Source organism: Poecile atricapillus, chromosome 2 (genome assembly GCF_030490865.1).
Source record: "Poecile atricapillus isolate bPoeAtr1 chromosome 2, bPoeAtr1.hap1, whole genome shotgun sequence".
Classification (NCBI taxonomy): domain Eukaryota; kingdom Metazoa; phylum Chordata; class Aves; order Passeriformes; family Paridae; genus Poecile; species Poecile atricapillus.
Genome location: NC_081250.1, coordinates 46,096,723 through 46,120,189, shown reverse-complemented (window position 1 = coordinate 46,120,189; position 23,467 = coordinate 46,096,723). Strand labels below are relative to the sequence as shown.

Sequence of the window (23,467 nt, the reverse complement as noted above, 5' to 3'; positions counted from 1 at the left end):
TCAGTTTTGAAGTCCAGGTGAATTAGGTGCAATTCTGCAAATCCAGACTTCATTGATTGCACCTTTATGGATTGAGTACCCTAAAAAATCACAGTCAGAAGATTAATAGATCTGTGATGCTAAAGAAAAGCAAGGAAAATAATAGAGAGACTGTTTTCAGGCATGCTTTTCTTGGGAGGTTGAGATAAAGTGAAACAGTTTTAAGGGTGATTTAGAGGCTGGAAATTACTTCAGGGTACAGGACTTAAAGGTATCATCAACAATGGGAACTGAGCGGCAAGTAGTAGTGTTAAAATGGAAGGAATAATTGTAATCCTAGTAACAGCTTAGAGGAGTAACTGTAATCTCCAATTACACATAGAGCAATTGCCCAACACTTGTCATGGCCTATGAGTTGTCAAAAATCTGGAAATCCAGATGGAGTCTTTCTTTCTCCTAAGGTTAGGAAACAGGCATCTTAGGGTAGCAACTGTGAACAGTGAATCCCAACAGAAAACCCATATGTGGAAGCTACTACTCCCTTGTCAGCATATCTGCTTCCCTTGACACCATCAGCAAATACATGCAGAGGCTGTAGACACTCTATGGCTTTGCTTTGATAGTCACCTGACACACTAGCAGTGTTTGCATTTGGAAGTGAGTGCCTACAGGAATTGGAGATACTAAACACCAGAGCTGCTGACACATTGTTCCTCTCCCGAGTGTCTGGCTCATCAAGGAAAGCCCAGGGGGTTTATGTTTAGGTCTAAACCGTATAGTGATACCTGTTGGAGGTAGCATAATGAGACTCCAGGCTACCTGGTAGAATTTCTTCCCTTGTTTCCATGACTTTTGCCAATCAAACTATTAAGCTTCTCTCACACCCTGAAATCATGGTCCCTAACTTGTTGCTAGGACTCCAGATTCCCTTTTTGTCTGCATTTCTGGTAGCTGGGAGAGGCATTTGGCTTTTTACTGTACTGGCATCAAGAGACACAAGACCAGTGTTTTCAGTTTATACCTTCACCTAAGTACTTGAGGTTTTGCTTCAGTGAGAAATGGGATTCTTTGCTTTGTTTATCAGCTTCTGATTAGGATTGCATAGGGCAGTTCTCCTGGGCAGTCTCATCAGTCCCTGATCTGCTGTTCAGATGAACCCCTGCCCTTCTCAACCACTCTACCAAACCCCACATCTCAAATTTGTTAGGTACTGGAAGAAAAAAATTCTTTCTGATCCTTCTTTAATATGAGCAGTGAGATGATTAAAATTTCTTGCATATGTCTGTTAGAGGCTTGTCTTTGTCCTTAAAGATAAATCCCAAACCCTTCCCTAACCCAAATGAAAGCAGTTCAAAGGAGATAAAAATCATGAACAGCATCAGAAATAGCATATTGATAATCTGAGGTGTGTATAGAAAAGTCCCACAGCAAGAATTCTTAAGTGTTGTCTGTTTAAATACATATTTAAATATATTTAAAGTGTGTGTCCCAAGAAGCCACTAGATGAAAGGCACTTTGCTGGGTGCCTATGTGCATGAACACCTTTAAAAAAACTCACAGTAGTCTGTGATCCGAGCTACTGGTGAGACTGACATTTGTGAGAGAGGCAGGGATTCATCTCATTCCGCCTGAACTTCCTGATCTGGCCTGACCCGAGATGAGGACATCACACCTCTGGCTGCATGATCTCCTCCAGTCCATTAGTAAACTAGTTTGAAATGTAATGGGAAGGAGGTACAGAGCCAAGGAAATCTTTAACTTGATGATGCTCATCAGTAGGAGTAATCTATTCACACAGAAGCATCCCAAGTGGTATTGATGTGCTATTTTTTCAAGGCTGTCCTTAAAAGCAAACTGTTTAATACTGTAAGCTATTTATACACATAATTTATAAAAAATCTCACTGCCAGGGACAGGCGTTTGACTTTTTAATAATTTGCAAAAATTTCATTATGTGGGACAACTCACATTCTCTGTGTATGTCTTTCAGCTTAACATCTTATGGATTTAAAATTACCTTAGATTATTCCTTCCAGCAGAATTCTGGGTTTTACCTGTGAGACATACTGTCAGGGCTAGCTGGCATGTTGCAGTTCTGCAGGCAAGACAAGAACTGCACAGATACTGCAGAAAAAGTCACTGACTCCCTCAAAGCTGTACTACAGGCAACTTTAGCACCCCCTGATGTTTTCCAATGACTACTTACATCTCTAGCACCACTAAAACACACCCCGAAGAATGGATGCACTTATGTGAAATGTGTAAACCTCTTACCATCACCTTTTTTAGCAGACAGAAAAGCGGTGTCCCACTTTGTGGCCTTGGTAATACAGGTGGCTGATCAGCAGGTCCACCAGAGTGCTGCTGCTGGGCTCAGCAGCACTGCACAACACACTCTGCAGCTTGGATTCCTGTCCAAAGACCCCAGGGTTGGGGTTCTCACCCACACCCACAGCCTTGGCTCAGTCAGTGCCCAATGGGATGCTGGAGCAGCACACACAGCACGGGCAGGGAGCAAATTCCTGGCACTGGAGAAATAAGATTGACAGCAACTGAGAGAGCTTTACTTGTAAAATGGTCCTGAAAGGTGCCCTGAAAAAAAAACATTTAAATAGAGGAAAGAAGCTGTGTCCCTGGAGTTGCTCAGCTACATTTTATTGCTGCAGATGCTGCTGGCAGCCTCCTTCACTGGGAGACCTGTCCAAAGTGGTTGAGCTCAAAGTGTATCTTTGCAGGGGCCCAAACACACAGGGTTCATGTTCAGACCTGGCACCTCAGTGTGCCTTCAGACAACCCAAAGGCCCCCTAGATCCTTCTGCCTCCACAATGGTCACAGACACCTTTTTTCTCTGGCCTTTGTATTTGGTCCCTGCTGCTTGAAAGTATTTTAAAATGGCAACCCCTCAGAAAAGTTTACCTGCAGCAGTAGGGTTTGAGCATGAAGGTAAGTGAAAAGAGACTGGCTGTTTCACACTGGCACACACATGCAGAGTATGTAGAGGGAAGGCAGTATTCTGGGAGGGTCAAACTTGAGTGTGTCAAGTGTGCACCAGGCTGGGGACCTGTGTGGCTGATAGGACAGTTTCAAAGCCGCTTTTGGAACTGGGGAGCATGATGGGTTGGTTGAGGTGAGCACCAGGGCACAGTGATGGATGTCTGAGGATTCTGTTTATCCCTACCCTAAAAGCACTGACAGTCTCTAAACCCAGTCTTAAGGGTGTTGTGGGAGCCCGTCTTCTGTGCAATCAAATTCAAGCTGGTGCCCTCATGCACATGCATGCCACTCAGTAGGAAGGGAGCCCTGTGGGGAAGGAGTGTCCCATTTCGAAAACCAAACTGCAGCCCCAGTGTTATTTCCTCACAGCTTCAAGTTGGCATGTAAGTCAATAAAAATCCGTCAGCTCACATCCTTCCCAGAAATGCCAGTCAAAACCCAAGCAGCTATTCATCCAAAGTACCAATTTTATAGTTCTGTGTGTGTGTCTATAATCTATTTACCAGCATTCCTATTTCAGTATGTGCCTGTTAATAAGATTAGTAATTAAAAGGCTTGATAGGGAATTGGCAAGCGTAGCTCCTCCACCTTTCCCTCCCCTCCAAGCTGGACTGGCGTGGAGTGTGAGGCACGGTTGGCAGAGTACCTGAGGGAGTGAAGGCAGGAGGCTCTGCTGAAACCTCTGCCTGCAAGAAGGCAATGGAGAAATCCCGACCCTTATGGGACAATCCCCTACAGTTTGTTTTTGCCTGCATTTCCTATGCTGTGGGGCTAGGAAATGTGTGGAGGTTTCCATACTTATGTCAGATGTACGGAGGAGGTAAGTGTGGTTTACATTTTCTTGCTTCCCTCGAGGAGGAGGGGGGCAAGCTTTAAGTCCAAAAGTATATTGTCCATGTTAATGCTCTGTCCACCCAGCAAGGTTCAGGACAGAGTAGGAGGTCTGGCTTTCTGTTGGTGTACAATCTGTTTTATTGTGGCTTTATTTTATGTATTCTTTAGCATTAGGTTTTTACCTGACAGCTGCCCCAATATAGTGGCATTTGCTTCCTGTAAGTGCAGTGAAACAGTGGGAAGGCTCATGTTTTCTAAAAAAATGGAGGTAGAGTAGAATATAGAGATACACATAGTATTAATTTATTGTATTTTTGCCCCACTGAATCACTCTGAAGGTGTCAGAAACTGGTTCTTGTACATTCACCTGTGGGGACTTGGAAAATACTGAGAAGAGGAGATGATTACACTGATTTAACTTAAAGATCATCTGTATTATTTCAAGTACCTTTCATTAATATCTTTTATACAAAGCCTTACTTCAGGCTACTTCAGTTATCAGATGCTAACTTGGCTGCACATCTGCCTTGAAGTTGACTGAAATGCCTTAACCAAGAGGAGTTCCACAGCTAAAGCCTCCCAGGAACTTTTGAAAATGAGGAATAAATTGATTTGTCCTCCAAAAATAAATAAACCAACCAAAAAGATCCGCACTTTTGAAATCCTCCTTGAAAGTTTATTCTCCTCCTGGTTCAAACTGAAGGAAGATGATGTTTGTGGTATATACAAGCCACAGCCGTTCTTCCATAGAAATCAAAAAGCAGTTAATTAGATTAATTAAAGACCAGTATTAATGATTTCCTCTAGTGTTCAGCTACCACTGTTTTACAGGCTCTCTGTAAGAAAACCAAGTGTTTTACTGCTTCTCATACTTCATCTGTTGTAATAGTTTGGGACCCGTCTCAATCTTGCATTAAGGGACATGGTGAACATCTGCCTCATCTGCTTCTGGTCTCCTGCCTTTTCGTCCTTTCAGGAAGAAACACTGAGATGTTAAACAGCTTTTTTTGCTTTTATGCTTGTTTTGTTAGCTTGTAGCTTACTTCTGAATGCACTTGTGGTGGTAGGAGCTGGTTCATGCTGGTGTTTGAAAAGCCATCTTAGCACTGACACTGCGTCAGAGCTATCCTGTGGGACCAGGTCAGAAAAATCCAGATAACATGGTGGGTGAAGTGTCAGTAGAAGATAGATGCTGCAGTGGCTGATGCTTAGACAGTTCAGATTAATTTTGTGTGTATTCCCCTACACATACTTTAGGGATAAAGACTTCATGTCTGACACCAAACTGTAGCACAGACTGAAATGTGTTTCTGTACACAGTCAAACTGCACGTGATCAGCTCACTAGCAGCCACCATGGCAGATATCCTGAAGGACAGTGAAACTTGGACATTTTGGGGGCTTTGTGTCATTCTTTTAACCAACCATCTGTATTGTAGTAGATGGTGAAAATTCTCTGAAATGTAACCAAAACTGGAACATTTGGTTAACCTGAATAAAAGATTAAATAATATTCTCTGATCATTGCAGGGGCTTTGGACTAGATGATCTTTAAAAGGTGCCTTCCAGCTCAAACTATTCTATGATTCTGTGATACACCCAAGTATTTTCTGAAAAACATGTTTTATAAGGATGTTTTTCCATTATTTTTCATTGTATTTTCCATTATTTTTCTCCTCACCACTTATATTTATGTGAGGAAAGGCAGCTCTTTCTACTGTGAAATTAAAACACCTGACAGGAGGTTTTGCTTTTCTTAATTGTTTTATTCACTGCCTTCTCAAAGAGGATTCTATGGCTTTCCAGGGGTTCACAAAACCCATGCATACAGAACATTATTTCAGGAACTTAAAAGCTGGATATGCCAGGCATTGGGATTAGGGGGGCCGCCAGATTGTTTGGCATCTTCCTTGTAGTAAAGCACAGAGCCAGTCCCTGTCGGCACAGCAGGGCAATAGGGCCCTTATCGCGAATGATAGTGAGTATTTGTAATCTGAGTATTTGCAGACTTTGTAACCTGTCATTCTGTTCATCAGCAGTTTGCCTCCTTCTCCTCCTTCTCCTGCCTTCCTGAAGAGAGCGTGACCTGAGGGCAGGGGGGATTCAAACCTCGTGGGTGCAGTTCCTCTGTTCCTGAGCAGGCTGGGCCAGGCTCGAACGGGGCTGGGCTGGGTCTGCAGCGGGGCTGGCGCTCAGCAGCGCTCAGCCCTGGCGAGGAAGGCCCTGAGCACCGGGCAGGAGCCAGCCCAGTGCCTTGAGCCGAGCCGGGGCACGCTCCTCCAGGGCACGTTTTGCCAGCTGCAGAGCTCTGGCCTGGGGGCTGGTGTCTGCAGACAGCGACACCGTAGGGAGCGACGCCCGGTGCCAATGGGCAGGGAGCTGAGTAAAGCTCTGCTGATTCACAGCTGATAGGGAGCTGGTTTATCGGCTGCCCGAAGTCACTTGTGTGAGACATTTTGGTTCCACTCTTTGGGAAGAGTAGCGCTAAGAGCAAGATCTGTGTGCAAACAGGATGCAGAGCAAGGGGCAGAGGCTTAGCCCTGGCACTCCCAGCTGCATGGGGACACTGGGGTGAAGAAATGCCTTCAGGCATTTCTTCTCCTTGCCAGGTGGCACAGTCAGTGCCAAACATGTGGCAGCACTGCTGGGAGGGTGGAAAACCTTTGCAAGGGCCTAATGCTGATTCCGCTGTGGTACATGGCAGAACTCCCTCAGTGGCTGCTGGGGCAGCTCGCACCCCACCGGCACAGAGCGGCTGCAGGGGCTCTTAAACCTCCAACAGCTCCCTTGCAGCATAGGAAGTTATCTAACAGACTAACAAAGGGGTTGTTAATAACAAGAGAGCTGGGAGGTGGGAAATTAATTCCCAGAATAAACCGGATTATTGCTCTGTGTTTGTTTCCAGATCTTTGCTTCAGTTGCTGCACAGAGTTCATTCCTCCACAGCGCTGCACAGAGCCCATTGCAAGGAATGTTAATGCCACAGATTAAATCCTAAATAAGATATATTTACGTAAATATTTTGGCTTGCTGTAAAAAGGGAATCAGGGAAGCCTTCACAAAAATCCAGCTTTTAACTCAGTCAGCCGCTCTTTCTGAAGTGAGCCCCAGGTTGAATACAAGGATTTTATTTTTTTCCAGCAGAAATTTAAACCAAAGCATATCCTGGTTGCTGGGTGGGAAGGTCCTTTTCCTCTCCTCACTGTCAACCTTCACATTCCTGCTGTTTGTCTTCCACAGGAACATCTCTGTGGCTCTCCATGTGGAGGGAAGCAGAGATGGGCAGCCCCATGCAGGAACAGTCTCTACACCTCTGTCCCAGGCTCTGCTCCCACAAGTGGGGCTCTGGGGGAAAAGCCTTCATTCATTTGCTGGGGCTTGTGGGCTCAACATGGGGATTTGGGAGCTTTTTAGTTTGGTTTTTTGGTTGTTTACTTTTTATTTTTAATGAAGGCCAGACTTCAATATGTAACTCTGTTATATATTGAAACAGAAGTCTCTGTTTGACACAGACATTGCTGTTACCTTCTCTTTGAGCACTTTGGCTGTGCGGCAGAACACTCCACAGTGAAGTAAATCTTTCCCTTGTCCTCTTCATCTCATTATCGTTTACAAGGTTTGGCAGGTGCTTGGTTACCCTTTAACAGCCCCAGCCCCCAGCATTGCTCAAACCTCCTGGATGTATCTGGGCAGTGCTGACCAACACAGTTTAACAGCAGAAATCCCAGCCCTGCCAAGTCCCTGCGGAAAATTCCCTGCGCCTGGGCAGTCAGCGCCCACCAGCCTCTGGGACGCTGCCTGAAACCTCTGTGAGATGTCCTTCAGGACTGGGCTGTGCCTTCAGCATTCAAGGTACCTGGACAGGACCAGAACCCAGACCCAGCCTGTCTCTGGGACACTGACAGCATGATTTGAACACAAATAGGGAAATGTGGTGTTCATCTTGCTGCTGCTCTGCTGAAGGCTGACTGTTGGGTTTGTTCTCACAGGTGGCTTCTTGATCCCATACCTTATCATGCTGATTGCTGAGGGGATGCCGCTGCTGTACTTGGAGCTGGCTGTGGGGCAGCGAATGCGGCAGGGCAGCATCGGTGCCTGGAAAATAATAAGCCCCTACCTCTGTGGTGTTGGTATGTTCTCAGTTTCCATCTTTATTTTCCAGCATGCAGGGAACATGGGTGATTTTAGATGGGAGAGCTTTGTCTTTGAGAGAAGAGCCAGGTGGCAGCTCAAGTTTTACTGAGTCTCACCAGGCTGATGCATTTACCCTGTCCCTTGTTGGCCACTGGAGCCAGACCACAGCTTGCAATGTTGGATCTGGACTCAGAGGAAGACTGTCAAAGTCATGGTGTGAAGGCCAGCGCTAAACCCAGCCCTTGAGGCTGCCTACACTGGGCTTTGACCCTGAGAGCACCTTCCCAATAAGCTCAACATGAGTGCTAAAATGGTGCCTTAATTTCCTACTGTTTCACTCTACCATTTACCAATGTCCATTCTTAGCTACATTTTTGTTATTAAATTACTCTGAAAACCCAAGCTATCATTAATTTGCATAAGCACACATTTTATTTTTAATGATACATTGAATATTCATTCCCCAGGGCCCAGATATCAAATCCAGTTCAGGACAGTCCTGGCAGGAGGAGGAGGCAATGACTGCAGTGACAGGGACATGCCCTGTGTGCATGGCTGTGCAGGAACAAAGCCTCTCCTCTGTCAGGCATGGTGGTGCTGCTCCCACACCCCACAGATGTTATGGAGCCCTGGGAATTTTGGGGTTTTCAGCTGACCAAGTGTCTCCCTCCATACCCACAGGAGTTGCCAGTGTTGTCGTCTCCTTCTTCCTCTCCATGTACTACAATGTGATAAATGCCTGGGCCTTCTGGTACCTCTTCCACTCCTTCCAGGTGTGTGGGCTCCCAATGGCCCAGTTTGGCCCCACTGTGGCTGCAGAGGGTCATTGCATTGGTGCTGCATGTTGCATGGCACCATTGTCAGCTGGGAATGGGGAGGTGGAGGAGAGTCAAATGCTTCAGAAACCCATGGCTTTGCTGGAGGGAAAAGTGAGGCAGTGATGTCCTCCTCCATGGTCTTCCCAGAGTCATTGGCCGTTATCTTTTCCTCACCATGGGAATCAGAGCAAGGCCAGGCTTGTGACACTTTGGTCACATGTGCCTTGGTGCCAGGGTGTCCTGCATCCTGGGATGGACCTGTCTGATGGCAGGGCAGAGGCTTGGCCCCATGGTAGAGTCTTGGAGAGTGTCATCCCCAAGGGAGAGGGACAGAGCTGATCTGTCCTTGGGTAGGGGGTTCAGAAATTATCATCCCCAGGGGAAAGGATGAGAAAGTATCAGTCCTCGGGGAGAGGGTCATTCCCAAGGGACGGTGTCCAAAGAGATCATCCCCAGGGGAGAGGGTCCTCCCCAGCCCTGGGCAGCAGCGTGCAGAGAGGGGCAAGCCCGGGCAGAAAGCCGCCCTTGCCACCATCCTCCCTGCTGCCCGCTGTCAGCCCGGCTCTCCCTGCCCTGCCGGTCCGCACTCACCGCATGTCCCTTCCTGCCAGGACCCCCTGCCATGGGCCACCTGCCCCCTCAACAGCAACCGCACGGGCTACGTGGAGGAGTGCGAGAAGACATCGTCCACGCAGTACTTCTGGTACCGGCAGACCCTGAACATCTCCCCGTCGCTGGAGGCCAGCGGGAGCGTGCAGTGGGAGCAGGCGCTGTGCCTGACGCTGGCCTGGCTCGTGGTTTACCTCTGCATCCTCCGCGGCACCGCCTCCACCGGCAAGGTGAGAGCGGGGCACAGCCCTGCCCAGCCCGGACACAGCGCGGACAGGCAGGGAGGAATGAATGGCAGCTGTTCCCTGGGCTCACGGCATCTTCCCCGGAGCACCGAGCCCTGCTGCCCCTACTGCCCTGTCAAGTTGCAGATGGAGCAGGATCCATCAAAACACTGAGTGATACTGAAAAAATAATCCGGAGAAGTCCTTTAAACACAGCCAGGTCTCTGCAAAGGTTGTCAGGCTGCTGGCCATGAGGAAAGCAGTCTGCCCCAGCAGAGCCGTGTCAGGAGACGTCTATTCCTTGGTCTTTGTAAGAAAAACAAGACATCTACTGGGCATTTTTTGCTTGCTTTTCATTCACAGCAGAAGTTATGAGGAAGCAGGGAGAAAAACCCCAATGTCCTGGCTGAGCCTGGACTAAGCAGCAAACTGAGGGCTGTAATCCCCAAATCGTCTTAGCCAAATACAGAAAGCCAAGAGACTGTAAACTAGTAATAACCTCTTAAACTCGCTGCAACTGATTCAATTAAATTTTGATTCAATTTGATAAAATTCAAGTTTGATTTTGACCTTTTATTAGCTCTGCTTGCCTTCCTTGTAGAGCAAATGATGAATGATCTTTGCCTGATGAGTTTTGGTAGATAGTTGTGAGCTGGTGTTACTCCACCAAATGATGCAGAACTGAGTTTGTGAATGCTGCAAATATTTTAGATTTTTGTTTGACTTCCAGTCAAAGAGAAGATGCTTGAAACAGTAGCACAGGTCTTCAGTATTATTAAAAATTTGTTTCCCTAAAATGTAAAGTTAGATTTGTCTGATAATATTTCTTTAAATATAGGGTAACAAACAAAATAATGGAAATTATTTGTGTGAAGTGAGTCTGATGTAGCAGATTAGCTTTGTCTTACGTATTCTTTAGACCAAAGTCTTTACCCTCTTTCCCCAGGTTGTCTATGTGACAGCCTCTTTGCCATACTGTGTTCTCATCATATATCTCATCAGAGGATTAACACTTCATGGAGCTGTGAATGGGCTTGTCTACATGTTCACACCTAAGGTACAGAAAAACTGTATTAAATTTTCCAGGAAACGTTATCAGTTACTGAGCATGTAAGGTTTTAAAAGGTCTTGGTCCTCCTTTTTTTATCCTGAATTTTTGCAGCAGTAGCGTGGGTCTGGCAGCTGGAAACCTCAGCTGGCAGTGGCTGGAGGCTGCCATGGTGCCCATAATCTGCTTGCTTTTTCCTGCAGAAAAAGACCTTCTTCCATTAGCATAACCTATTACTTTCAGTCAGAGCAGTAACCCTGCCCAAAACCACCCCGACCTGTAATGAATACACAAAGGGCCCCATCCCTGCCCTTGTCCCCATTCCTGCAGGCTGGAAGGGGCAGTGGTGGGCATTTTGTGGAACTTCATGGTCTTGCTCTCTCATCTGGCTTTTGCAGCTGGAGCAGCTGTCAAACCCCAAGACCTGGATCAGCGCTGCCACACAGATCTTCTTCTCACTGGGCCTTGGTTTCGGCAGCCTCATCGCCTTTGCCAGCTACAACGAGCCCAGCAACAACTGCCAGAGACACGCCATCATCGTGTCCCTCATCAACAGCACCACCTCCATATTTGCCAGCATTGTCACTTTCTCCATCTACGGCTTCAAGGCGACCTTTAACTATGAGAGCTGTATCAACAAGTAAGAGCCCACTGTTTCACTGTTTTTTCACTGCAAGTGGTTCTGGGCAGATGAGGGGGGAGGTAAATAAATAACAGCACGCAGCACTGCCAGCACTGCCAGCACTACCCCAAGACCAGAGCTGATACTGCTCTAATAAAGCTAAAGGAGCTATTCAAAGCAATGAAGCCTGAGATGAAAGGTCAGAGCGCTTTGCCTTTTGACACCCGGGTGCTGCTTCCAGGCACAGGCCTGGTGAAGAGGATGAGCTTGCCTGGGCAAGTCACAGAGGCACTTTTCCCTGTGTTCTTGCTCCAGGGAGTGTGGGGGAGCTGATTAATTAATGCCGTGATGCTCAGATCCCCCTTTTTAAGGCTAAGTCCTTAAGTTCCAGGAGCTCAGCCTCCTTGGCTGTGCTGCTCTGCAAGTGCCCAGCAGCCTGCAGGGTTGTGTCCTGTAGCTGCAAGCTTGCGTGCAGTCCCTGGCGCAGGGCCCACGGCAGTTACACATTTGCTCATATTTTTAGAGCTTTCAATCTATCTGCTGATCAGAGAGGAAACCAAGCTGCTAGTCCTTGCTTGCTGCCAAAAGACTTTAAAGTTGGTGGGGTGTGGACGTGAGACCGCAGGGCAAAGGGGAAGAGACACCAGCCAGCACTGGCCAGCACCCAAAATACCTGCCTGGGAGCAGCAGTGTGGGCACAGGAACTGCTCCCTCCAAGGCACAAATGAGCACAAGGTTGCCCATGTCCCAGCTCTGTGCTGGAAGTGCTCCTCTCACTCAGGGAGACTGAAGCCCTGGAGCCAGCAAAGCATCCCCACAGAGCTGATGGAGAAAAGGGATTGAGGTGTCCTGGACCTGAAAGCCATTAAATTCCTCTAATCCTTCCTAGGGTGATCCTGCTGCTGCTGAATGCTTTTGACCTGGAGGAAGGCTCTTTAACAGCAGACAACCTCAATGAGATGAAAGATTACCTCATGACCACCTACCCACAGGAGTATGCCCAATTAGTGCCACAGATTAAAAACTGCAGCTTGGAAGCTGAGCTAGACACTGTGAGTTGCCACTTTGTGGTGTCTCCTTTGCTCCCAATGAGCCCAGACACCCCATGTGAGCCCAGGAACTGCTTGCCCAGGGCTGGGGATCATTTCTACCCCTCAGGGTGGGGCAGGGGCTCACCTGAGTCATTAGCATGCAGTGTCCATGCATGTGAGATGGAAACCAGTGAAGACCTCACCTGCCTTTGCTGTGCAAAGCCACACCTCAGGTGTACCTTGTCATGACACAGGGTCACTCTCTTTTGTCATACGTCCTTTATCGAGCTGAGCAGCTGCCTGTAGCTCAGTTTCCTCCCCTTGTCTCTGTCAGGCTGTCCAGGGCACAGGACTGGCATTTATAGTCTATTCGGAAGCAATCAAAAACATGGAGGTGCCCCAGCTGTACTCTGTGCTCTACTTCTTCATGCTGCTGATGCTGGGCATTGGCAGCATGCTGGGGAACACGGCTGCCATCCTCACACCACTGACCGACAGCAAGGTCATTGCCTCCCGCTTTCCCAAGGAGGTGATCTCAGGTAAGCACCTGCCAGGCTGCAGCACAGGCCACACGCTGAGCACGTGGGTCTGGGGGTGAGAGTGCAGAAGCTGTGGAGTCCCACTGCTGTTGAGTGGAGTGGCACTCCACTCTCTGACCTCGGGTGGAACAGGGAATAGAAAATATGCTGCTGGAAGGGTTTGCCTGCCCTTGTGAAATCCTGCCCAACTTTCCCTTAGGAGCTCCCAAAGCACCAGGCCAGCTGTCGCTGTGTATTTCCAGACTTCCTGACACATCCCAGCTCCTTCAGACTCGTGTGTCCTGACTGGTGAAACTCAAAAGGACACAAATGGCAATACTTGCACTTGTGTAGCTGAATTGCAATTAGCTGTTCAGTCACATCTCCAGTATCCCAGCTATGAAAACTGTGAATCACATTAGTGTTCAAAAGAAATACGTGCTTCTGTCTGGGCATGGAAATCAGTTGTCCTGCCTTAAAACCTGTTTTAGCTGGATGCACAGTGACAACAGCAGATGCTGCATGCATTTGCGACAAGGCTGTAGCTAAGACTTGGTTTTCTTGGCCATGTCTGGGGGTGATGTCCTGTGACTTTGCAGGTCTAAGGAGCAGAAGTTAAACAAGAGTCACACGTGCAAAGGGGAGTCTTTTCCACAGGGGAAAAGAAATCCTACTCAGAGAAAGCTGCTCAGAAGAAATCCCAGCAAATTTTTAGTCACAAGCATGACATTTTCCCTACGCAAACTTCCAGGTGTAATGGCAGGATCCCTGTTCTATCCACACAGGTGTTGTGTGTTTCATGAATTGTATAATTGGCCTGATCTTCACCATGGAGGCTGGAAATTACTGGTTTGACATCTTCAACGACTACGCAGCCACCCTCTCCCTGCTGCTCATCGTGCTGGTGGAAACCATCGCTGTGTGTTACATCTACGGGATAAGGAGGTAAAAGCTGGAGCCCTGCTTCCTTCACAGTGGGACAGCGAGGGGAGCGACCACGGGCCAAGAATAAAAATACTGCCTTGGGATAAATGTTTCTCCTGTGCTACAGGATCAGCAAGGGGATGGGGGCCTCCCCTGCCCTGCAGACCCCTTCCAGGGCCTTGGCTCAAGGCTGTGAGGGGCCAGGCTGGGCTTACAACATCTCTGCTGGCAGGGGAGTACTAAAGAGCTGAACACACAGCTCTCTGCTCTTGTCTTTGGTGTCAGGAGCTACTTCTGCCAAAACTCTGCTCCTGCCATGACAGGAATCCAGCACAAGCACAAGAGTGCCAGCAAGTCTGGTTTCAAAGGTGGTCACCTCACACACTGTTTGTCTCCCAAATCAATCCTTGTGGATCAAAGGAAGCTCTGGAATCAGGAGGAGTTTTGAACAGCAAAGGTGTTTGAAAACAGCTGAAAGGAAAGGTTTTGGCATTTGCTTTGTTAGTCTGCCAGCACAGAAGGTGTCCAGGCACATACATGGGTATTTCCTCCCTAATGAGTTCAAAGCCTTCAAGTCAGATCCAGGTCTCCTGTGAGAGTTTAGGTACCATTCCCAGTGTCAGTGCTTCCTCAAAGACAGTCAGGTAACAGCACTGAGAATGCTCAGCTATGCAAACCCAGTTGTTTTCTCCACATTGCTTCAGCATCATTGCTTCTGTCAGCTGACACCAGTAACAGCCCGAGCTTGTGCTTCAGGCAGAACTTTCTTGCTATATCTATTTCTAGCTACTCTCTGCAACCTGGGATTCTTTTGGAAACCTCACTGTCTTTTTTGATTCCCCCCTCACCATGATTCTGGTGAGCCAGCTTTTCAGACAGTAACTCTCTGCTCATTTGTGGTCAACTGTACTCCCCTTTCTCATCTGACATACTCGATTCTGTAGGTGGGTTTTGAAGTAACTCAGAAGAAGTATTAATTGAATAGCCAGTCTCAAAAATACGCATTTGGTTTTCTTCACAAAAATGTTTGGTTTTCTTTTGAACAGATTTGAGAAAGATCTTTACACCATGATTGGACGCAAACCAAACTGGTATTGGAAAATTATGTGGGCTTTTGTTAGTCCACTGCTCATTATAAGCCTATTTATTTTTTACCTCACCGACTATATCCTCACAGGAACGTTGCAATACCAAGCATGGGATGCCACACAGGTAATAAGAGTTTTGGGTTTGGGCTTTTTTTTCTGTTTTCAACTCTCCTTAGTTCCTGCAAGGATACAAACTTTCTTCCTAACTACACTGTTCCAGAAAATGGTGTTCTGAAAGAGAGCAGCTGGAGTCAGGGCCATCCCTTGATTTTGTGGAACAGAAAACCAGGAAAGACTTGACTTAGTGATGATGCAATGATTCCATAAAATCAACTAATTTCCCTCTATGATTCTTAATCAATCCTTCATAGAATTAAATTTCATTCATGTTGAAGACCCAAATACCATCTTTTAAAATACACTTAGAACCCCCTACTTTCACACTGTATTTACTCTGAACAAAATTAGTGGTACTTTACCAGAACTGAGCTGCTGCTGGAAAAAATAGTTTTCATAATTTCCATATACATTTTTCTTCATGGCCAGAGCACTTGCTTAATATTGAACTGTGCATTTATCACAGAGCAATTACTACTGGGTAAGTAGTCAGTGGTTTCATAACCTTTTGTGGCAATGTTTCCATCATGCAGGAACAAAGCACATAATTGTTTTCATGTCATGGCCAATCTGGGACTCATGGTGGGCCTGGGCTGTTGACTGGGTGTCAGCATGAGCCCACAGGCTGCAGGAGGGGAACAGAGACCTGACAGAGGTCAGGGCCCAGTCACCTCATTAAGAAACACAAATCAAGCCAAAACCTGCTCTTTACCAAAGCTTGCTGAATTTTCCCCAATCCTGCTGTCAGCAGCTCTGTTCTTGTCAGTTTTCAGTGTGTATGATTTGACAGAGAACACTGAGGGCAGCTGTGGGCTGCCACAGACTGAAAATGCTTCTCAGAGGTGCTGCTTAGTTCCATGCACACCCCTTTGCTCCTGGCCTGACTCTGGGACAGATCCCACAGATCCAACACTGCTTTTCTCCTCTGCAGGGGCAGCTGGTGACCAAGGATTACCCAGGCTATGCCCTGGCGGTGATCGGGCTGCTGGTGGCAGCATCCACCATGTGCATACCCCTGGGAGCACTAGTGACTTTTATAAGGAAGAGACTGAAGAGGGAACGAGTTTCAACTGTTGCATGAAAGCTGACAGCTGGACCTGGGAAGACCTTACCCCCCCGTCACCAGTGACTGGGCACTTCTGGAAGACAGCAGCAACCATTATTTGTAGCAGCTATTTATAGAGTTGAGAATGGTGGGTGCTATACTGACCAAAAAGTGCTCTTGGGAGGTTCCACAATGGTTTGGGGAAAAAAAGCTCTTCTGTAACAAGATGAAGCTTTGAAGTGGCCTCTGTGAAAGAGATGAAAGAGAAGAGCAGCTCACAAAATGCCAGCTAGCACAAATTAACCAGTTTCTCAGCCCATTACACAAGATTAGGTGATTCTTTTCCACTGCTGTAGCACTGCCTCTGTGGAAACATGAACAACCAAGCATGTTCCTGCACCAATGTACCAGCAAATACCCCCAAACCCTTCAAGACACTTCAGCATACTCATTGTTTGAAGTGACATCTGCATTTCATCAACAGGTGAAACTGTTGAAGTCTGGCAATGAGAATGTGACAATTGCTTTCCTACATGGGAGTAAATCAGCAGGATGGCATTGGGAGATAAATGCGGCCAACACAGCTTCTTTTGTATTTGTGTCCAGCAAAGCAGTGAATATATATATATATATGAATATATCTATATATATGCACGGATGTGTGTGAGCTGCACAAGTTCTCCCACCTCCAGAAGAAAGCTTCCAATTCCAGTATACATCTGTGCACTGTGCTGTACTTTGTATTTTCTAGGGACGTACTTGAAGTACACTAAGAAGGTATCTGTGATAAAGCTGCTTTACGAGCCCCACCCAAACAAAAGTATGCCATATAATTAGCTTTGACAAAGTTTATATCCAGGTATTCTTTAATCATCAGATGTAACAATCCAGCAGTTCTATGGACCTGGTTAATTTTCCTGTGTAAATGTTTTATAAAGAAAGCAACATGTTTAAATTGCAAGCTTCATGTAATAGAAAACATTAAAATTATATCTATGTACTTTAGAAAAGAACAGTATTAGAGACACACTCACGGGATAGGGGTTCTTAACACAGTGTCTTAACTATGAAACCATTAGAAGATGGCAAGTGCCTTAGAAAAGAGGGATTAATTGCAAACATTGTTAAAGCACAACACAAGTCTCTTGTTCTGGGGCAAAAAGCAAGAGGAGTTGTATAGCCTCCAGGGGTGGCCAAAATCTCGACAATGACAACAAAGATCCATGTAGTCCAACAGCCCCAGAGACAGCACACTGCCTCCCTCCCCAGGCTTTGCTAACAAAGGAAAGACACCTTTTCACATTTCAGTTTATTAAAAATGGATACCATAAACAAGACCTGTACAAAAAATAGCCTGCATTGCCCAGAATTTGGTAAGAGTTGCATGATGAGAAGTTATCGTCTTGGGCCTCCTCTTCCTCTTCCACGACCTCGGCCTCTGCCACGGCCTCTGCCACGGCCTCTTCCAGCAACTTGGCAGATAAAAGGAAAAGGGTAGAACAAGTGAGACCCAGGAATACTTTCATTTTGGTTAAAACATTCTGTATTGAGTCTAACCACACTCCTTTCCTGTGATAAGACATTAAGTTAGGCATTAAGTCTGTTAATGCTCCTTAAGTTTCAGGCAATATTTATGTCTTTTGTGTTAGTTCTTCCAGTATACAACTTCCAAGACTACTGTCCTTGGCTTCACTGCAGAAAACAAGGGCATAAAACTGTTGGCTGCTCCCAAATGATTGGGTAATCTTTCAGGAACCCCATATATACATATACACAGTTTAGTTTTTCAGAGAGAAATGCAAATTTTGACATGCTGTGAAATTCCCAAACCCATCATATAGAAGGTCAGCATTTTGAAAGGATGCCAGCATCCAACAGCTCCTACTGGTCTCAGTGATGCCTCTGCCAATTGGAGATGTGGTTCTAAGGCCAAGGTCCTGACTGTGTGCTCCCAGTTTCAATACCTGGTATTTAACTGTAAACAGAAGATGGAATCATAGGACAGTGCAGGCCACAAGCAACTGCTGAATGTCTCATGATCCATAAGATGATAATGTGCCTTCACATCTCTCTCTCTCTCTCAAAGAAATGTGACCCACCAGGTTGCAAGGACACTACAAACTTTAGATTATTGGTTCATTTCAAACATGTTTGTGAATGCAGGGCTCATAAAGATACTGAAAATTCTACAGAAGCCGGTGGCTCTCTGGGACATACCCACTGGCACCCACATTCAAGGAGCAGGCTGTGACAATTACTCTGGGACAGAGGTTAGAAATGCAAAAGACAGAAGGAGCAGAGACACAGGACAAATTTGACATAAGCAAGGTGTCATATATTGCTGGTAATACACCAACCCTGTAAAATCCACGGAAGCATCAACCCCAGCTGGAGGATGACAGCACTAGCAGCTGTGCTCACCAAATGCCAGCACGCTTGGACCCAAGGCACACGTGGCACACACACCCCAGCCAGCATCCTGCCCTTTCCTGACCACTTGCCAAGGACAGAGCAAGGGTTTTACATTTCTGAAACCAAGGGAATTTATGGATTAAGGCAAAGTACAGCACAGCTTTGGTCTGAGGGGGCTTCTGCACACTGTGGATGCAGGGAGCATCAAACCAAGGTAACTGGAGCTATCATGGCTGCTTTCCCCAAAGCTGACACCAAGCAGGGCTGTTCTTGCTCACACGTCATGAGGTTCAGAAAAAAAAGCAATCCAACCACACTCACTTCTCCACGTGGTCAGATTGTTTTTAATGAACTTGAGAGGAGCAAAGCCCATTTGGGAGCTTTGTCCTTATTCCCTATCAAGGCAGCAGTCGCAGCACTTGCACTTGGTGCTGCACAGCCAAGGTTCTTCACCAGTGCAGAACACCCTGCACACTCACATACTTCAACACTAATTACAGGAGAAATGGTACAACGTGATTTTACAGCACAGTTAGCTTTCACTTACAGCTCACTGTTTTAAAAACACACAGATTAACTGGTGGGCAAAATAGATACTGCTGCTGATTTCCTGGGGTTTACTGGAGACTCATCTTTAGTAGTGTAGATTAAACTTGAATTACTGTCTATGCTGTTAGGCTTCTAAGGAAAAGGATTTTTATTCAGCAGCACTTTGAAAAGAAAGTTCCAGGAAGAGTAAAAGAGCAGAGACTGGAACACTACTGGGAGCCAAAGCTGGAGATGCGCTCACTGGAATACAGCCTCTATTCCCTCAGGTTCCTGAGTCTCTCAAAATTCAGAGATACCATTTTCATCCCCCACCAAGTTTCAATGAACCACCCAGCACCATCTGAGATGCTGTCCCGTACTTATTATCTGTGTGAAGCTCCTCAAACAAACTGGGAAAACAGACATCTGGAGAAGAGGAAGTGTAAATCTCTTTGGGTGCCAACTGTAAGACTCGGATAGGTTAAGACTTACTCAAGCTGATAAACATTTACATTTTTAAAAACAGACGCACGAAAAGCCGTAACACAACTTCACGTGAATGAAGCTCTGCAGATGCCAAGGAGGTGGGCAAGGCAGACTGAGCCAGTGCCATGTCAAACCCTCGATGAAGGAATTTAATGCCAAATGCAGATGTTCAGACACTCAAATTAGACATATTCAGACTCACAGTACTAAAACGCACACAAAGGCAGAACAAACACAGACTAGGAAAGCACTAACTCACCTGCTTCTCTTTTCTTGGACTTGACTTTTGGTTCAACATCCACTAGCAAAGTATCCAGAGGCAAACTGTCTGGCAGAATGAAGTAGCGGATGTTGTTCCCTCGAATACTCAGCGTCTCCAGCTGCACGGGCTCTCTGTTCTTCAGTGTCATTTTCACTGCTTTGAGATGTGTGTTCATACTGACATCCACTCCTGAAACAACACAAGACTGATTTCAGGGATGAGGTCTCTTGTTACCTGTATGTATGCACATGAAATGGTATTTATCCTGTTCATCAAGACCTGCTTCTACCACTCATGAATTACTTCAGCCTGTCACAGAATACAACCACATCTCTTTACTCTCTTGAATTATGCCAGTTACCATGAGAGGCCTTTAGCTTCTCATGGTTAGAGATTTTTATCCAGGTCCTGACAGCACCTGCTTTGTAAATGGTTAAAACAACTCCTCTGAACAACAACTAAACTACTGCTTCTTACAAAAGGCAAATACTAATCTTTAGTCCTTTAAAAGAAGTGAAAAAAACCTTGCAGGAGGAAAAATAACCTGGACAATTTCCTTTTTCTGTAAGCCTTAGGAAAATTCAACCACAAAAACAACATTTACTCTCTGATAAAATCCACTGAACACCAGAATGAATTTTCTATATAAATACATAAAATACCCCACTGCAAGGAACACTGTGGTTACAAACTCTGAGAACACTGAGTACGTAATAATTGTATGGAATCAGTACTGTGCACACTATATTGTGTTATGCATAATCCCAAACTAGAAAAAACATCTCAGTTGGACACACGTACTGTGTAACAGCTGTGACAATCAATAAAAAAAAACCCAGAAGATTTTATTTTGCGTATCTAGAGCTTTAGGTGGGATGTGACCCCCAGTTATGAAGATCAAAATGTCAGTGACTTTATTCTTCTGTCCTCTCCCACTCCCTCTGGATTTTACACAGCTCCACCCGACCTAGTCCCTTGGTTGGTGTGAGGGGCATTACACAAAACCTGCCCCTTCATCCCTGCTCCTGCCCTGGCACGGGGAGGAAGAGGAGATTGTGCAATGTTTTTACAGATTCTTAGCAGAAAATGAGAGAGGCCTTGCTCGACAATTAAGCCTGAAAGAGCAGTAAGGTCAGGAGCCCAGCAGTGTGCTTGCTTCCCACCTGGCTGGGTTCAGCAGAGCGTGCTGCAATCGGGCACCGAGGTGGCTCAGTCAGCTCTAATCAAAGCTGATGGACCTGGCTGCAAAATAATGCCAGTTTTGAACTCTGCCAAATACCCACAGATTGCTACTGGCCAAAAAAGCACCTCAGCAATCCTCTGGAATAAAATTAAAACTTAACAAAAGTGGTATCTTTTTTTTTTCTCCAAGAGTGCCTGGGCAGAAGAGCTTCTGAAAGCTGCCTGGGGCTGAATTTGGGAAGGGAGATGCAGCAGCTTCCTCAGCTCAGCCGTGAGGGTTTGCCTCATTAAACACAATGCTAAGTACAGCTCACAGGAACACACTCAGAACAATGTCCCTCACTGAAGCAAATTTTATTTTATTAAAGCAAATAAAATAGCTTGCACATGTTTTAATAGGTGACAACCACATAATGAACCTACAGAATTCCCTGCAACTTTCAGCCTGGCTTTCAGCTCAGAAAGAAGCACCTGGCAATCAGGCACTCCCAGAACCGACAGGACAGACCTCTGGCAACAGGGTGGGAGCAGATTCTCTTGGCCAGGATTCCTCTTTGCCCTGTATCCCACACCCAGCTCTGCGCTTTCGAACCCGCCTCTCATGAAATCAAACATATGCAAATATGCATTTCCATCTAGATTCGCCTTAACAAAAACCGTGCTCAACAGAAATAATTAACTTTACTTTTTTGATTAGAACTGCCTACATGCAAAATTTAACCAATTTAAGACCACATCAGATGGAACAGCTGATGTCCAGAGAAGCTGTGGATGCCCCATCCCTGGCAGTGTTCTAGGCCAGACTGGATGGGGCTTTGAGCAACCTGGTCCAGTGGAAGGTGTCCTTGTGCATGGCGAAGGGTTAGAACTGAGTGATCTTTAATGTCCCTTCCAACCCAAACCATTCTGTGACTCTGTGACCGTGCTACTAAAATTCTAAGAGACCACTAAGCAAAGTTTGGAAGAGTTTGCTTCCTTCCCCCCGAGCCTGTCTGCAGGCAAAGCTGCAGGTGGGCTCAGAGGCTCCAAGTGCTACAGCGAATTTACAGCTCCCAGCAGAACCTCCAAATCAAAGAAATCTCTGACCACGGCTGCACTCATCCACTACTACACGGCAAAGACAATCCATGACCCACTGAAATTCCCAAGTACTTTCGTGGCTGCCTATGGAGAGCTGGCTGGTCACAGCTCCCCACTGTTCCCAGCAACCCCCTACAATATCCAGACTCTTCTGCAACACAAACACACCTCGCGCCTGCACACAAAGCTATGAATTACAAAGCCCATCTCCAGCATTTTCCTGTGCCGGTCCCCGCAAGAGGGAGCACAGGACAAAAAACTCATTCAAGCCGCGGCTGCCAATTGTCTGCCGAAAGGCAACGGGGAATATTTTATTGCATCTTCCCGTCCTGCCGTACCTGTGATCGTTCCATGCACCTGCGTCCCATTCTTCAGCTCAATGGTCACAGTCTCATGGCTCAGCTTCATTAGAAACCTGGGAATTAAGAACGCGTTTAAAAAAACCCCAAACCCGTGTTCACTTCCACATAAAGCCGTAGGCGTTCGACAGGCAGCACCAAGCAGCTCCGCATCCCGAGCCCCCAAAGACGGCGCTCACGGATTCTGCTGGGGATGTTCAGTGACACACTCCACGTCCTGCCCAGCCACCGCGAGCTGGGACGCTTGAGAGACACACTGCCGGATCCAGCATCTACTTCCAGGCCAAACGGCCATTATTGTACAAAGGATCCATTTCAAAAATCGTTACAATCTCAGGAAAGCAACGCTAACCCAGGCCGGGGGGTTTCCCCCCAGAAAGGGGGAAGGGGGCTTCGCCGAGCGACCCGCGCAGTCCCCGGGGCGGGAGCGGCCCGGCACAGCCCATCCCGGGCCGCTCCCGCTCCCGCTCCCGCCCGCAGTGGGGGAAGAGCGCGGGGCGGCCCTGAGCCCGCGGGCTCGGCCGGCGCTGCCGCCGCGGCCGGGCGCGGGCAATCCGCCTCCATCCGCCCCCATCCGCGCCCACCCGCTCACCTGACGAGCTTCATGACGGCGGGCGGGCGGCCCCGGGCGCGGAGCGGCGGCGGGCGGGGAGCCCCGGGCGAGCGGAGCCCCGAACACGGTGGGGCGGAGGCGCCTCTTGGTTAGGCCGCGCCAGGCCGCGCGCGCCAGGACGTGACCGCGACAGCGCCCCCGAGCGGCCCGGCGGACCCGCCCCGAGCCCGTGGGGGGAGAGGGAGGGGAAAAGGTGGGCACGGGGAAAAAAGGTGGGCACGGGGGATGGAAAAGAGGGATGGAGGAAAAGAAGGATGGTGGGAAGGAGTTGTGGGTAGAATAAAGGGGCTTGGTGTATGAAAGCCTGGCTTTTTGTAAGGTTTTACAACCACCAGCTTGCCTTCCTTAATTTAAAGTAAGTTTTAGAAAAGAAAAAAATAGACTACTTCCTTTTAAACCTGCTTTGAGCTTTACGAAAAGGAAAAATCCAAGGCCTAGAACCTGTAAAGAACTAATTTATTGTGAAAAAAGTTACAGCTTCAGGATCCAGAGCTGTAATAGCAACAATTTTCTGTGTGTTAGTCTCTTCACCTAGTGAAGGTAAAAGGGAAAGGAAGAAG

At 47.1% G+C, this 23,467-nt stretch overlaps 2 protein-coding genes across 2 annotated transcripts; one reads left to right on the top strand and one right to left on the bottom strand.

Annotated features, from left to right (window-relative positions):
* The first annotated feature begins 3,585 nt into the window (after nt 1–3,585).
* On the top strand, nt 3,586–17,135 carry SLC6A20 (solute carrier family 6 member 20). The gene is made up of 11 exons (XM_058833071.1): nt 3,586–3,794; nt 7,797–7,937; nt 8,623–8,714; nt 9,371–9,598; nt 10,539–10,649; nt 11,039–11,280; nt 12,152–12,314; nt 12,628–12,832; nt 13,597–13,756; nt 14,782–14,947; nt 15,872–17,135. Exons 1-11 carry the CDS (start codon nt 3,674–3,676, stop codon nt 16,019–16,021), a joined length of 1,779 nt encoding a protein of 592 aa, XP_058689054.1. The 5' UTR covers nt 3,586–3,673; the 3' UTR covers nt 16,022–17,135.
* On the bottom strand, nt 16,437–23,032 carry SNRPD1 (small nuclear ribonucleoprotein D1 polypeptide). The gene is made up of 4 exons (XM_058833072.1): nt 22,887–23,032; nt 22,274–22,350; nt 19,671–19,862; nt 16,437–17,457 (listed from the first exon to the last, which is right to left on the bottom strand). The coding sequence occupies exons 1-4, from the start codon at nt 22,898–22,900 to the stop codon at nt 17,381–17,383; spliced, it is 360 nt and encodes a 119-aa protein (XP_058689055.1). The 5' UTR covers nt 22,901–23,032; the 3' UTR covers nt 16,437–17,380.
* Nucleotides 23,033–23,467: the final 435 nt, after the last annotated feature.